This window comes from Pollachius pollachius (genome assembly GCF_949987615.1).
Source record: "Pollachius pollachius genome assembly, chromosome: 1".
NCBI lineage: Eukaryota > Metazoa > Chordata > Actinopteri > Gadiformes > Gadidae > Pollachius > Pollachius pollachius.
Window position 1 is genome coordinate 45,523,121 of NC_136934.1, and position 12,919 is coordinate 45,536,039.

The following is a 12,919-nucleotide window of genomic DNA, read 5'->3' on the forward strand; positions in this document are numbered from 1 at the left end:
ACATGTTACAGTAAAATACTATAGAGGCAAACAAACAAATGTCACCATAAGGGGCAGAGATTCAGTCATCCATTCAAGGTCCACTCAACTGTGAATCAACTGTCACTAAGCTGTCAAGTAAAAAAGATTGTTTGATCCAGCCACTTTTTATTTTACCTCCCTCTTGTCTTCTCCTTAATCTTGTATCCTGTTCTTCCCTTAGACTCATCCCCCAGAAACAGTCCCACAGACCCAGCCCCAAACCCTATCTCTGCAATAATAATTATTAAAGGCTGGTTTAAAGTACTTCTTCCTGCCTCTTTGTATTAATGCTCATGGGTAGCCTAAATGGGTTCCATTCGGACCTTAACATTAAGTATTTTACTGTTATCTGTCAACAAATTCTACAAGACATTTTCACCTGGCTATACCCAATGTTTAGATCTGTTGTGGTATTTATGCAAAGTAGCACATGCGTAATTAGATTATGCACTGTTTTTCCATGTTAACAAACAATTTAAAAAAAACTTGTTATACATTTTTTGTTTGTCTTGATGTAAGTAATCAACTCAGTCATTTTCATGGTGATATCTAAAGGTTAAAATGTTTACCCTATTCAAGTGAGAAAAATAATGAATATGCGTATGAATAGGATATATTTGGGCATTTTTCGAAACTTTTCCCTAATGGGTTTCTTCTGGGCTTTTTCTCCTTACTCAGGACATGCATTGAGGATACAAAATCAGTTGAGTTTGCGTCTGTTGCAATTTTTTTTGACCTTTTTTCATAAAATTACTGGACTATAAGGAGAGGGGGGGGGAGACACCAACAGCAAGAAACTCAAAGACTAAGTTCTTACTAAAAAAGCATGGTACATCACTTCTGCAGGTGTCCCTATCACCGTGGAGCAGCCCTTAATTGCTCACCTTCTATTGACTTTTATTGACTTAGTTGGTTGACTTTTACTGTTTGTCCATTTTGTTGTTTGTCTACTGTACTGTCTGTTGAGCTACTGGATACCTGAATTTGCCCAAGGGGATGGATAAAGTAGCTTCTTGCTTAATAATTTAGTTACTTAAACCCGGTAGACCAGACGATTCGAGTTTTAGAGTCGACACAAATTATGAGACCGAGATTTCAAGCATGAAAGAGACATTTTATTGTGCAGGGCCGGAGATCATGTTTACACAGCATAAATCATACAAAACATAACACACCATGTGACACAATGTTAACATTTGGTCATTATCTATAGCGGTGTAAGTGTTCTGAGAACAATCAAAGCCTAGGAGCATCAGTTGAGTAGAGCTACAACAAATTCCCTGGACTGCCCGATTCATAGTGCTTAATTGTGTAGCATCTGCAGTAGCTGCTATCACTGCTGTATACGGGGAATGGGTTAGCCTAGCGATTGTTAGTACTTGCACTTGGTTCTTTGAACATCCTTACTATACCGACAGCGATATATTGTTTCACTTCTTATGACAAATGTACTTATTGTAAGTGGCTTTGGATAAAAGCGTCTGCTAAATGCCCTAAATGCTAATGAGTCAAAGTGGAACTGAACACCAACAAAAGATTGGAACACAGTCTCTCGTCTCTTCATGGAGGAAGCCATGAAGCTCAGAGGTTTCCATAAATGTTGAGGTCAGCAATGTTCGTGTAATCATCGTCACAGGAACCACCGAAGCCCTGGGAGAAACAACATTGCCGGGGCTCAGAGATTACACAGCAGTTTTTCAGGGGAAATTATCTTTTTATTATATGATAACTTCATACCCCGTCGTGATCAGTCGCCGCTCGATTGGAGGAGGACCGGGGCTGACTGGAAACCATTGCCACAAACGAAAACGTTGATTAGAAACACCTATTAGACAGACCGGCAAGGAGGCTAGGAGGTCTCAGCACTATGAGGATGTGAACGCAAGAGAAGACTCTCACCTAGACTTTGCATTGCCTCCCCCCTTACCCTCCCCCCAACCATCCCCCTACATCCCTTGTATGCACTTATTGTATGTTGTATGTCCTTGCACTTAAAAATAGTACTTAACATCGTTTAGAATCTTATCCTAGCTATCCTTGTTCTAAACAGGGAATTGGTTTATCTAGCGATTGTTAGTGCTTGGCACTTGGTTCTTTGAACATCCTTACTGTACCGACAGCGATATATTGTTGTTGCTCTATCTTCTGACAAAAGTACTCATTGTAAGTCACTTAGAATAAAAGCGTCTGCTGAATGTGAAGAAGGGAGCTGTGGTACCTCTTCGGCGATGGAAAGCGAGGTTTGGAGGTCTTCTGGTTCTTTGCAGTGTTATTCGGCCTGTAAGTGAACGATATGATCAAGAAGGATACAAAACACTTAATTACAATAACAGAACTGTTGGGGGACACTTACATATCATTAGCACTCAAATTTACTGGCTCCCTGCAAGGAAAAAACAACAAAAAACGAAAACGTGATTTCATTCAAAATAACCCAGAACAGAGGATCATGGAATACCACCACGCACTTCCTGTCGGGGGGTTTACATTGTCAGGAAAAGGTTGGAATGGTTGAGGAACACGTTATTCTCATCTCAACACTCATCTCTATGTTTTTTTATTCCTACACAACTGGGACCGGCTGAAAATCATGTTTGTTCGAAAGAAGAACAGAAACCACAGGCTTAAACCGAGGTCTAAACATAGGACACGGTGTAATCAGCACCACGAGATGGAACGGTTACGCATGGCCTTAGAAGAGAGTTTCCATGTGTACATTGTGTGTATACATGGTCTGTCTGAGAACGGACCGATCTCCAGACAGTACTGACCTCGGACGAGAGGGCATGAAGCGGCTGGAGCTCATCCTAAGATGAAGAAACAAACAACAACAATAACATGTTGTTAAATGTCATCATGTTTTACACACAATGGAAGATAATAAAAACATGTTCAACAGACACAATGGATGGTGATGAAACATGTTTTACACTCAATGGATTTGTGTCTCCATCTATGATTTAATGAAACCAAATCAGACTTGTTCACTCACCTCTGCGATATTCTTGAAAGGTGATTCCGCAAGCTAATATAAATGCAAAACAGAAACAGAACGTCATTAATGAACCCATCTGTTTACCTGACTACACCGATCTAATCGTCACAATATCTTAACTTGCCTGCCGTTTCCTCTGCTTTGAAGATCAGCAATACGGTTCCTTATGCAATTAGAGAAGGATAATATTAATAGCTAATTGATATGGTACATGGACAGTTTTTAACTCACCTTTCTGACCTCTGGCCACTCACAGCACATCACAATCAGTGGCTAACATTCACCCATTCATAAACACACTCATATACTGACCAAGCTGTCACCATGGAGGTAGAGCCAACAGTTAGGTGTCTACTCAGGGACTCACAACACTTAGCCGGGAATAGAACCAGCAACCAGAAGCCACACAACCCTCTCTACCTCCTGAGCTACAGGTTAGTGTGAATTCTCACCAGGACGGAACTCACTTGTATTTGATCTTCATTAGAACACAGAGCACTCCAAAGACCACAGCTGTCCCAAGACCGACAACGAGAGGAAGGATAATGTGCAGGTACAGCTCTTTACCTGTGAACAGAATCATTACGAACAGAAACAATACAACTCTTTACCTGAGAACAGAAACAATAAGAACAGAAACAATCCAACTCTTTACCTGGGAACAGAAACAAGTCTCAGATGAACAGAGACTCACAGAACACAATACTCCACTGAATGTCACATGTAATTGACTCAGAGGAACCACAATATGATCAAAGACATGCATTCATCACAGCCATGATGCATGAACCATTGCTCTTGATTGAAGACGCTATTCTGTACTCACGTTTCACAAGGAGACGGAGCGTGGCGGAGGAGGTCTTCTCTCCGTTAAAGATTGCCGTGCAGCTGAGCTCCAAGTCTTCGTCCGTTGTGTCCGGGATGAAGGTCAGGATGGACTCCACTTCCCAGGAGCCCTTGCCGTTGTCTTTGTCGATCCGGATGAGCCCTGCGTACGGGAGGGCCCGGCTCCAGGTGATGTTGGGCAGATGGGTCGGGCAGGTGTGGGCCACAGAGCAGGAGATGGTGTACGGTTCACCCTGGATTGCCATGCTCGGAAAGCTTAATTTAGGTTTGGGGGGTTCCACTGCAAAAGAGGAGGGGAAGCAAAAGAGTTAGAAGACCTTTACATTTAGCAGACGCTTTTATCTAAAGCGACTTACAACCATTCATTCACATATTCACACACTGAATGCGGAGTCAACCACACAGGGCGACAGCCAGCTCTTAAGGTACAGTTAGGGTGAGGCAATCCCCGGCTCCTCCTCCTAGCTGAGTGTCGAGGTGTCCCTGAGGAAGACACCTCTCCCTGACTGCTCCCGACGAGCTGGCTGTCGCCTTGCAGGGTGGACACTGCCGTCAGTGTGTGAATAGGTGCATGAATGGGTGAATGTTGGGCAATATTGTAAAGCGCTTTGAGTGGCCACTGGTTAGAAAAGCGCGGTATAAATGCAGTCCATTTACCATTTACACAGACACTACCTACCAATCGGCTTAAGGTAAGCGCAGTGGTCCGCAAAGAGGTGAGCTTTGTTGTCCATTTCTACTTTGAAGCAGAAGGGACCGTCGTCGTGTTCCTTCACCTTCATTATCTCTAGGGTGCAGTTCCCTTCCTTGAGTCGTCCCGGCAGCTCTGTGCGGCCTCTAAAATTATCCATAATATCATCACTGTTTTCATAGAAGATGTATTTTTTTTCCTCCCCCTCCAGGACCCAGCTGCCTCGGAGAATGGTTCTTGAAAGCCCTTCTCTGTATGTGAAGGTGCAAGGGATGACCACACAGGAATTGACCAGAGCATCTAATTCACGGACGACGTTGGCGTTCCATTCTCCTGACCACACAGTGCGGCTCGTAGCTGGGAACACATCAGGATTGTGTTCAGCAGTGGAAGACCTACTTGTGCATGTCCAAGACTTAAGTGTAAATAGGTTATACTTTATTATATTGTTATTATTATTATTATTATTATTGACAGGCTCACATGAAAAGGTCTAATTAAAACACACAATTCTTTCCGTCATTATGGCTAAGGGTTAAATTGGCGCCAAGTAACCAAACTTTAAATGTGAAAAAGATCTTTAAAAATTATTTGTCAGATAATGTGAGATAAGTGCACATGATTTAGTGCAATATTGTACTAGATTGATACTTAAAAAGTATGAAATTATATTGATTCGGTATATAACTAAAGTCAAGCAAAGTTAAGCCAAAGTACCTACCAAGCCTTGTTGTATTTTGCCTCCACAACTTCCACAACTGAACGATCAGTTTCTTTGATTAAATTTGTGGCATCGATAATTTGAACACTTGAGGGAACAAACAAAAGCAGTTACCTTGTAAGAGCAGCCACCCGAGCAGGACGGTTGTGTCTCTACTCATGCTTGCTTCAATCCTCACTGATTAACTCTAGGGATACAGATACTTAATAGAACCAAAAAAATGCAAATTGAACCTTTAGAGAATAAAATATATTATAGCACACAATGTAAAGATTTAAAAATGAATAAGTGAACTAATGAAAAGTAAACAAAAATCAATGAAGATGTGTGTTGGTAAATGCACATGGAAACGTATTATAAAAAACCATCAATAATTCTAAATAAAATCAAACATTACGTCAAAGTGTTCCAACCTGATTCTCCTCGGCCAGACAAAGTAGAAGTGTGAAGCTCTTTATGTAAATGAGTGGAAACAGTGGTGTCCTCTAGGGGAAAACCAAGCTACTGCAATGACAACAAGGAAGTTCGTATGACGAAGGGAAACCAAAATCGTTTTAGCCTGAAAAGATTACAATTTAAATGTGTGTTCACAATATTGTAGTGAATCACTGTTCTAAAATACTATGTAACTGCGTGTTATTTACTCACACACGCATACACACTCACGCACACGCGCGCACACACACACACACACACACACGCACACACACACACACACACACACACACACACACACACACACACACACGTTAATCAGCAAAGCTTCCTTCCAATGCTCCTCATGAAATACAAGAGTTTATTATTTGGTATATTTATACTTATACTTCCTTCAGTTGTATGAGATGAAACAGATTGGAGAGCCACAGCGGAGATTCAAGGAACAAAAGTAATGTTGGCTGGCGCAACATAACTTGAATTATCTCACTGAAATTAACATTACTATAACAAGTTTTGAAAATCAGAGCTGCGATTGAATAGGACACCCGGGTCCCCCTCTGGAGAGGCAGGGTACTGCAGGAAGACGGGTTGGAAGGAATAATTGAATGCATTGTAGTAAGAGGGGAAAAGCTCAGGGTTCGAGTTAGGTGGGAGCCAGTGGGAGCTGAGCTCCCATAGAGAGTTCTGGCTCCCATGAAAGCAGCTAACTCAAATATCTGTGGGGGTCTCTGAAAATACAGCAGCATAATATTGTAATTACAAATAAAGCTATTTTCCCTTCCACATACAGAGAAATATTGACGTTAAGTAAGGGATAATAGAACGCCGGTCATTATCGGGAAAATAACCCCAGACAGGGCGAACCGGACACCGACGCGAAACGGAGGTGTCTTGCTTACGCCTCGTGCCCACTGCATCCGTCCGTTGACTGATCCCCATTGACTTTGAATGGGGACGGACGCGCAATGCATTGTGGATCCGTGCGCTCCGTTGGAGCCTTTGGCGCCGTCAAAAAGTTGAGAAATGTTCAACTTTTTCGGCAGCGACGGATCCGTCATCAAATCAGATCGCGTAAGCAAATGTAAGCACTGTGAAACTACTCGGGCTCTGACGACCCTGGAAAGCTCCCCCATCCGTCAGCAACGCCTTCCGACGTCCTTTGACTGACGGTGCAGTGGGCACGAGGCGTTAGACCTGAAGGGGCTTATTTTCGATAATGAGTGGCTACTTGCCAAACGAAAAAATAACTTCACAAGGTGTCTTTTTACAATTTATTTTTCTACCATTCGTAGTGTTGATCAGCAGAGAAATAGTTAGCCGAAGACGTTTACATCGCTTAGCAACCGAAGACGCTGGCGTTGTTGTGAAGGGCCCGTGCAAGTGAACGAAGCGTTCCACGGCATTGAGAAGAGCCGTGTCATATAATATATTTACTTCCTCTATTTTCTTGTGTTCTTGGTTCTCGGTCACTTCTCCGCTTCACATGGACACGAACACCATGCACCCTTCAGTGCTCCTAGGCATCATCTGCCTCTGTCTGAGAGGTAAGCCTACCAAGCTCCTTTTTGGATGATAATAGTATTTTATACAGAGCTAGGACTTCCTACAGTAATTTTGTCTGTAAATATTATTAATATACATATTAGATGTAGGCCAATCGAAACACATTTTGTATGTTTATTTATTATTCATATGCATAACAGGTACCGTCACTCAGAGTGTGTGTTAATATTTTTCATATACATATTGGAGGTAGGCCCTACCTACTCCCATTGTGTGGGTTAATATTATTAATATACAAATTAGCGGTAAATATAACTAATATTACTCATGTAGGCACTTATTGTATGTTGTACGTCCTGCCACAAAAAATAAATACTATAATAAATAAATAATAAATAAAATAATAAATAAAATAGTACTGAGTTGTGTAGCATCTTATCCTGGCTATCTTTGTTGTATACGGGGAAGCGGTTAACCTTACAAATGTTAGTGCTTGGCACTTGGTTCTATGAACATCCTTACTCAACCAACAGCAGTATATTGTTGTTTCTCTTTCTTCTGACACATGTACTTATTTTAAGTCACTTTGGATAAAAGCGTCTGCTAAATGTTAAAAAATAAATGTCATCCAACTTTTAACTTTTTATGTTTTTCCTTGATCTGGGCGTCTATTCCTATCTCGACATTCCTCTTTATTTCAGCTACTGGAGGCCATAGCTCATCCTGGGCCGTCGACATTCCCAGTTCCATCACCGCTCTGATCGGATCCTGTGTTGTTATTCCCTGTTCCTTCGACTACCCCCACTTTGTCCCGAAGTCGAGCACTAAATTCATCAGGGTTTGGTACGACCAGGACAACCACATCGTCTACCATCCTAACAGCAGTATGGTGGTGGAGTCGTACCGGGGTCGTGTGTCCTACCTGGGAGACGTCAATGGGAAGAACTGTACCGTGATGATTGACCCCGTCAAAGAAAGCGACAAAGGACCTTTCTATTTCAGGATTGAAATCACAGATTTTAATAAGTATTCTTACAGGGAAAAAACAGTCTCTGTTACGATGAAAAGTAAGTATGAGATGTTGAGGTTTGATATGACTCACCACAGAGAGAACCACTAACCACTGAGAGAACCACTGATCACTGAGAACCACTGATCACTGAGAGAACCAAAACGAATCACTAACCACAAAGAGACCCACTAATCACTGAGAGAACCAACATTTATCACTAACCACTGAGAGCACCACTAATAGTTGAGAACCAATATTAGCAAATAACTAATCACTAAAACCAGTAATCACTGAGAGAACCAACGCTATCACCTGAGAGTACCACTAATCACTGAGAACCACTTCTAACTAATAACTAATCACTAGAACCACTAATCGCTGGGAGAACCAATACCAATCACAAGGGTTTCATTGCCATGGATACAGGCGCCCCTGAACCCATCACCTTTGAAGTCGACCAGGACCTCAAAGAGGGCGAGAGCGTGATGGCCTCCTGCTCCGTCGCTCACACCTGTCCTACGGCTCCGCCCACCTTCACCTGGACTCACTCCGCACTCCTCAGCTCCGAGCTCCTCCCACAGAAGGACGGCCAATGGCAGAGCAGATCCGGGCTGAGTTTCCGCCTGACCCGAGACCTCCACAACAAGTCTTTAATGTGCCAGGTGAAGTTCAGGGAAGGGCAGAGGTCCAACAGCTCCAAAGTACTCCTGGTGAAACGTGAGTCACCGCTGGGTTCCTCCTCCAATACGGGGGGAGTGGAGTGTGTGTGAGGTTGTGTGTGTGTGTGTGCGCGCGTGCGTGCGTGCGTGCGTGCGTGCGTGCGTGTGTGTGCGTGTGTGTGGGTGTGAGTGCACGTGTGCACGGGTGTGTGTCTATGCTTGTGTGTGCATGTGCTTGCTTGTGTGTGAGTGTGTGTGGTTGCTTTTGCGTGTGTGTGTGAGTGTGAATGTGCCTCTATGTCTCTGTAGAGCCACGCAGTAAATCTTATGATGTCATACTTTAACACCAAGTTGGGGGGGAAATATCATATATTGAATGTAGTTGAACAGATCTGTCCGACGATTTAAGTCAGAGGAACGGACGAAAAAGTGATGAAATGACATTTCATTTATAAGATATAATAGTTATTTACAGATATATGAATCAGAGGAAGTGGCCACCACATCATAACAGCTGGAATGTATTGTTGCTTTGTGTTTAACTTGAAGATTGTATTCACTTCCCTTAAACTAAACTAAACTCAACTCAACCCAACTACACTACACTTAAATTCAACTCAACTACACTCAACTAAACTTAACTCAAGGCAACCCAACTACACTTCACTATACTACAATACACTACACTACACTCAGCTTAAGTCTACTCAATTCTACTCAACTCAACCTCACTACACTACACTACACTACACTACACTACACTACAATATACTCCAGCCAATTCAACTAAACTCAACTCATGTCAACTCAAGTCAACTCAAGTAGTAACCCGAAGTAAACTGAACTAAACTAAACCACACTACACTAGATCATGATAAAACAATCTAAATTAAACTAAACTAGACTAATTACAGCTAAACTAAAGAGAACAAAAAACAAAGCTTTTCATAGCATCAAGCCAACAACTTCTCCACAAACGTTGTTTGAGTTTTTCTTTGTGTTTCCTTTGGGGTCTGACCTTCGTAGTAAAGCAGCAATCAATCCCCTTAACCGTCTGAATCCCATTCAAGCCTGGGCGGTGTAGGACAGTGGTTCTCAAACGGGGTAGGCGTACCCCTAGGGGTACTTTGGGTTACTGAAGGCGGTACTCAGAACATCTCCAAAAGTATTAATAAAAACAACAAAGCAAACTGTATACATTCTTTCACCCTGACCAAGTTTCACTTCTGAAAAAAAAAGAAGTGAAACTTTCAAACATGAATCTGAAGAAAACGAGAAAGGACAAAAGCATTGTTCTCCTCTGAGACATCAACATCTAAACAGGAGAAACAGTTTGAGAACCGCTGTTGTCGGAGGTCCACCCGGCCAGGTGGTGCACAACACACATCCTGCGGTTGCAGTAGCGGTCTCCACCCGCCCCCTTAGCGTAACGCTTCCCCCCCCCCCCCCGCAGACGCCCCTCTGAACGTGACGGTGCAGCAGCCCTGGGCGGTGCCGGAAAGCGGGGCCACGAAGCTGTGTTGCCTTAGCGACGGCTACCCCCCGCCGCACCGCTACTGGTGGACCAGCGAGGGCGAGAAGCTGCTGCACGTTGGGCCGCACTACCTGCAGCCCAACGTCTCCCGCCACTCGGACCGCCTCTACTGCAGCGTCCTCAACTCCCTGGGCAGCGCCCGGTCCGGCCTGTTCGAGCCCAACGCCACGTGTAAGCAGAGGGGTGGAGGGGAGGGGGATGAATGATGTACCATGCAGGGGATTACCGGTCTCTGTACTGTCTAACCCCTACCTGCTCCCTAATGACCCGTCTCTGTGCTGTCTAACCCCTACCTGCTCCTTGATGACCTGTCTCTGTGCTGTCTAACCCCTACCTGCTCCCTAATGACCCGTCTCTGTGCTGTCTAACCCCTACCTGCTCCTTAATGACCTGTCTCTGTGCTGTCTAACCCCTACCTGCTCCTTAATGACCTGTCTCTGTGCTGTCTAACCCCTCCCTCCCTCCCCCTTAATGACCCGTCTCTGTACTGTCTAACCCCTCCCTCCCTCCCCCTTAATGACCAGTCTCTGTACTGTCTAACCCCTACCTGCTCCTTGATGACCTGTCTCTGTACTGTCTAACCCCTACCTGCTCCTTGATGACCTGTCTCTGTACTGTCTAACCCCTCCCTCCCCCTTGATGACCCGTCGCTGTACTGTCTAACCCCTACCTCCACCTTAAAATCTGGTGGAGATAAAGAGGAGAATGTTGACTGATCTCAGCTGTTAAACGCGGTGTGGGTGTCCCCAGACCCCCCGGAGGTGACCCCGGCCTCTGCCTGCTCCACCTCCGTCCTGAGGGTGAGCTGTAAGTGTGTGGTGGAGGCCAACCCCCCGGCCGTGGTGCAACTATCCCAGCCCGTCGGCATACTGCTGAGCACCGCCTCGGAGACGCAGGGCTCCGTCACCGTGGCGACGCTGGCAGGCGACGAGGTGGCCCTGTGGTCCTCGGATCCCATCTACTGCCACGCCTTCAACAGCCTGGGGAACACCACACACACACTGCAGGTGCCCCAAAATGGTATGAGGTAACACCTCTACATCATAGTTAACACCTCTACATCATAGAGTTAACACCTCTACATCATGGAGTTAACACCTCTACATTATAGAGTTAACATCTCTGCATACGTGTGTGTGTGTGCGTGCGTGCGTGTGTGTGTGTGCGTCTTTGTGTGTGTGTGTGTGTGTGCGTATGTGTGTGTGTGCGTGTGCGTGTGTGTGTGTGTGTATGTGTGTGCGTGTGTGTGTGCATGTGTGTGTCTGTGTGTGTGCATGCTTGTATCCATACTTTACAGGTGTATTTCTCACCATAACTGTCATAGCTACGGGTGTGTTGCTGCTTCTAGTCATGGTGCCATTAGGAATTAAATGGTAAGTTGACACATTCATTCATTCGCAATTAAATCAAACAGTATGGAAAATTATGTTGTTTTGTGTCTTGATAGAAGTAGTAATTATAAGCACTATTGAACACGTCTTATTATTTTTTGTAATCATTACTTAATAAGTACTTTTTTTCAGGAAAACGAAAAAAATCGAAAATAAAACATTTGCTGATACTCACATAAATATGTCAACCCATTGGAACAAAGAGGTATGTACAGTTTTATCATGTTATTATATTTAATGAGATGTTATTTGACAAGCCTTGTCCTTTACAGAACCTTTATAAGAACAATGATGCAGTCTATGCCAACATGTGAAACTAGCATCAAGACGACAGTCTGTCCTTGGCCGCCTCAACGATGAAAAACGTGTGTAGCAATGTTTTAGTCCAAAGTCCAAATCCTTTTTTGAATTTGGGCCTATGTGTATCAGCATCGTCCATCAATGAACCAATGTACATTTAATGATAGTATCTGTTTTGGAACTTTTCAAAACATGCTTTAGCCAAATGTAATGAAATATAAGTAAGCATTTTCTTGCAGTTTGTATTCCAGATATTACATAATCAAGTCTAGATTTTAGATTCTGGCCCTGCTCTGAACTTTCTCCTCTCACTTCTTCTCTCACGCATACTGTATCATTTTATCAACATGATTGGTCAAAACATGTGAAAGCAAGTGAAACGCCTCTTTTAGCCAGATCTGAGCTGGACTGCTTGAAGACTTTAATATTAATGATTTCTGATTTGGGAGACTTACCTATATCTAACTGGATACAATATATTCACATTTCATGCAGCTATTCTGTTTATGAAAAATAGTGCCTTATGTTGTTTTTCTATTATTATCATATTAACAAAATAAAATCTCCTGTTAGGGTTATACGGTTGTATAACAGAATGAGTGACTTATGTACATATCACTAATAAAATGGGAATAAAAATGTATGGTTTCATTTGTATTATTTTTGTAACATATGCACATATTGCCTGAATATAAAATAATTGTACAGTGAAATTCACAATGTTACATCTATATAATAATAATAATAATAATAATAATAATACAAAAATATATTTTTACTTTGATAAAAATCTGCATAATTATTGAGA

General features: G+C 43.1%; 2 protein-coding genes across 5 annotated transcripts; one reads left to right on the forward strand and one right to left on the reverse strand.

The window, feature by feature from the left end:
• Positions 1–1,329: 1,329 nt before the first annotated feature.
• On the reverse strand, positions 1,330–5,716 carry LOC307089177 (myelin-associated glycoprotein-like). 3 transcript variants are annotated; one of them, XM_079755322.1, is made up of 12 exons: positions 5,688–5,716; positions 5,389–5,476; positions 4,542–4,910; positions 3,843–4,142; positions 3,484–3,583; positions 3,141–3,179; positions 3,014–3,046; positions 2,793–2,828; positions 2,375–2,404; positions 2,240–2,299; positions 1,759–1,804; positions 1,330–1,671 (listed from the first exon to the last, which is right to left on the reverse strand). In XM_079755322.1, exons 2-12 carry the CDS (start codon positions 5,432–5,434, stop codon positions 1,603–1,605), a joined length of 1,128 nt encoding a protein of 375 aa, XP_079611448.1. In that variant the 5' UTR covers positions 5,435–5,476; positions 5,688–5,716; the 3' UTR covers positions 1,330–1,602. The 3 variants fall into 3 exon arrangements, with proteins under 3 accessions (XP_079611448.1, XP_079611447.1, XP_079611449.1); XM_079755321.1 differs by lacking the exon at positions 5,688–5,716 and having other exon boundaries at positions 5,389–5,498; XM_079755323.1 differs by lacking the exons at positions 2,375–2,404; positions 5,688–5,716 and having other exon boundaries at positions 5,389–5,498.
• Positions 5,717–7,183: 1,467 nt separating this feature from the next.
• On the forward strand, positions 7,184–12,671 carry LOC307085276 (sialic acid-binding Ig-like lectin 14). Of its 2 annotated transcripts, none has more exons than XR_013812358.1 (8): positions 7,184–7,256; positions 7,917–8,282; positions 8,654–8,944; positions 10,340–10,591; positions 11,171–11,447; positions 11,718–11,793; positions 11,944–12,016; positions 12,084–12,671. XR_013812358.1 is itself a non-coding variant. In XM_079749993.1 (8 exons), exons 1-8 carry the CDS (start codon positions 7,196–7,198, stop codon positions 12,123–12,125), a joined length of 1,431 nt encoding a protein of 476 aa, XP_079606119.1. In that variant the 5' UTR covers positions 7,184–7,195; the 3' UTR covers positions 12,126–12,671. The 2 variants fall into 2 exon arrangements, 1 of the variants encoding a protein (XP_079606119.1); XM_079749993.1 differs by having other exon boundaries at positions 11,171–11,440.
• The last annotated feature ends 248 nt before the right edge of the window (positions 12,672–12,919 follow it).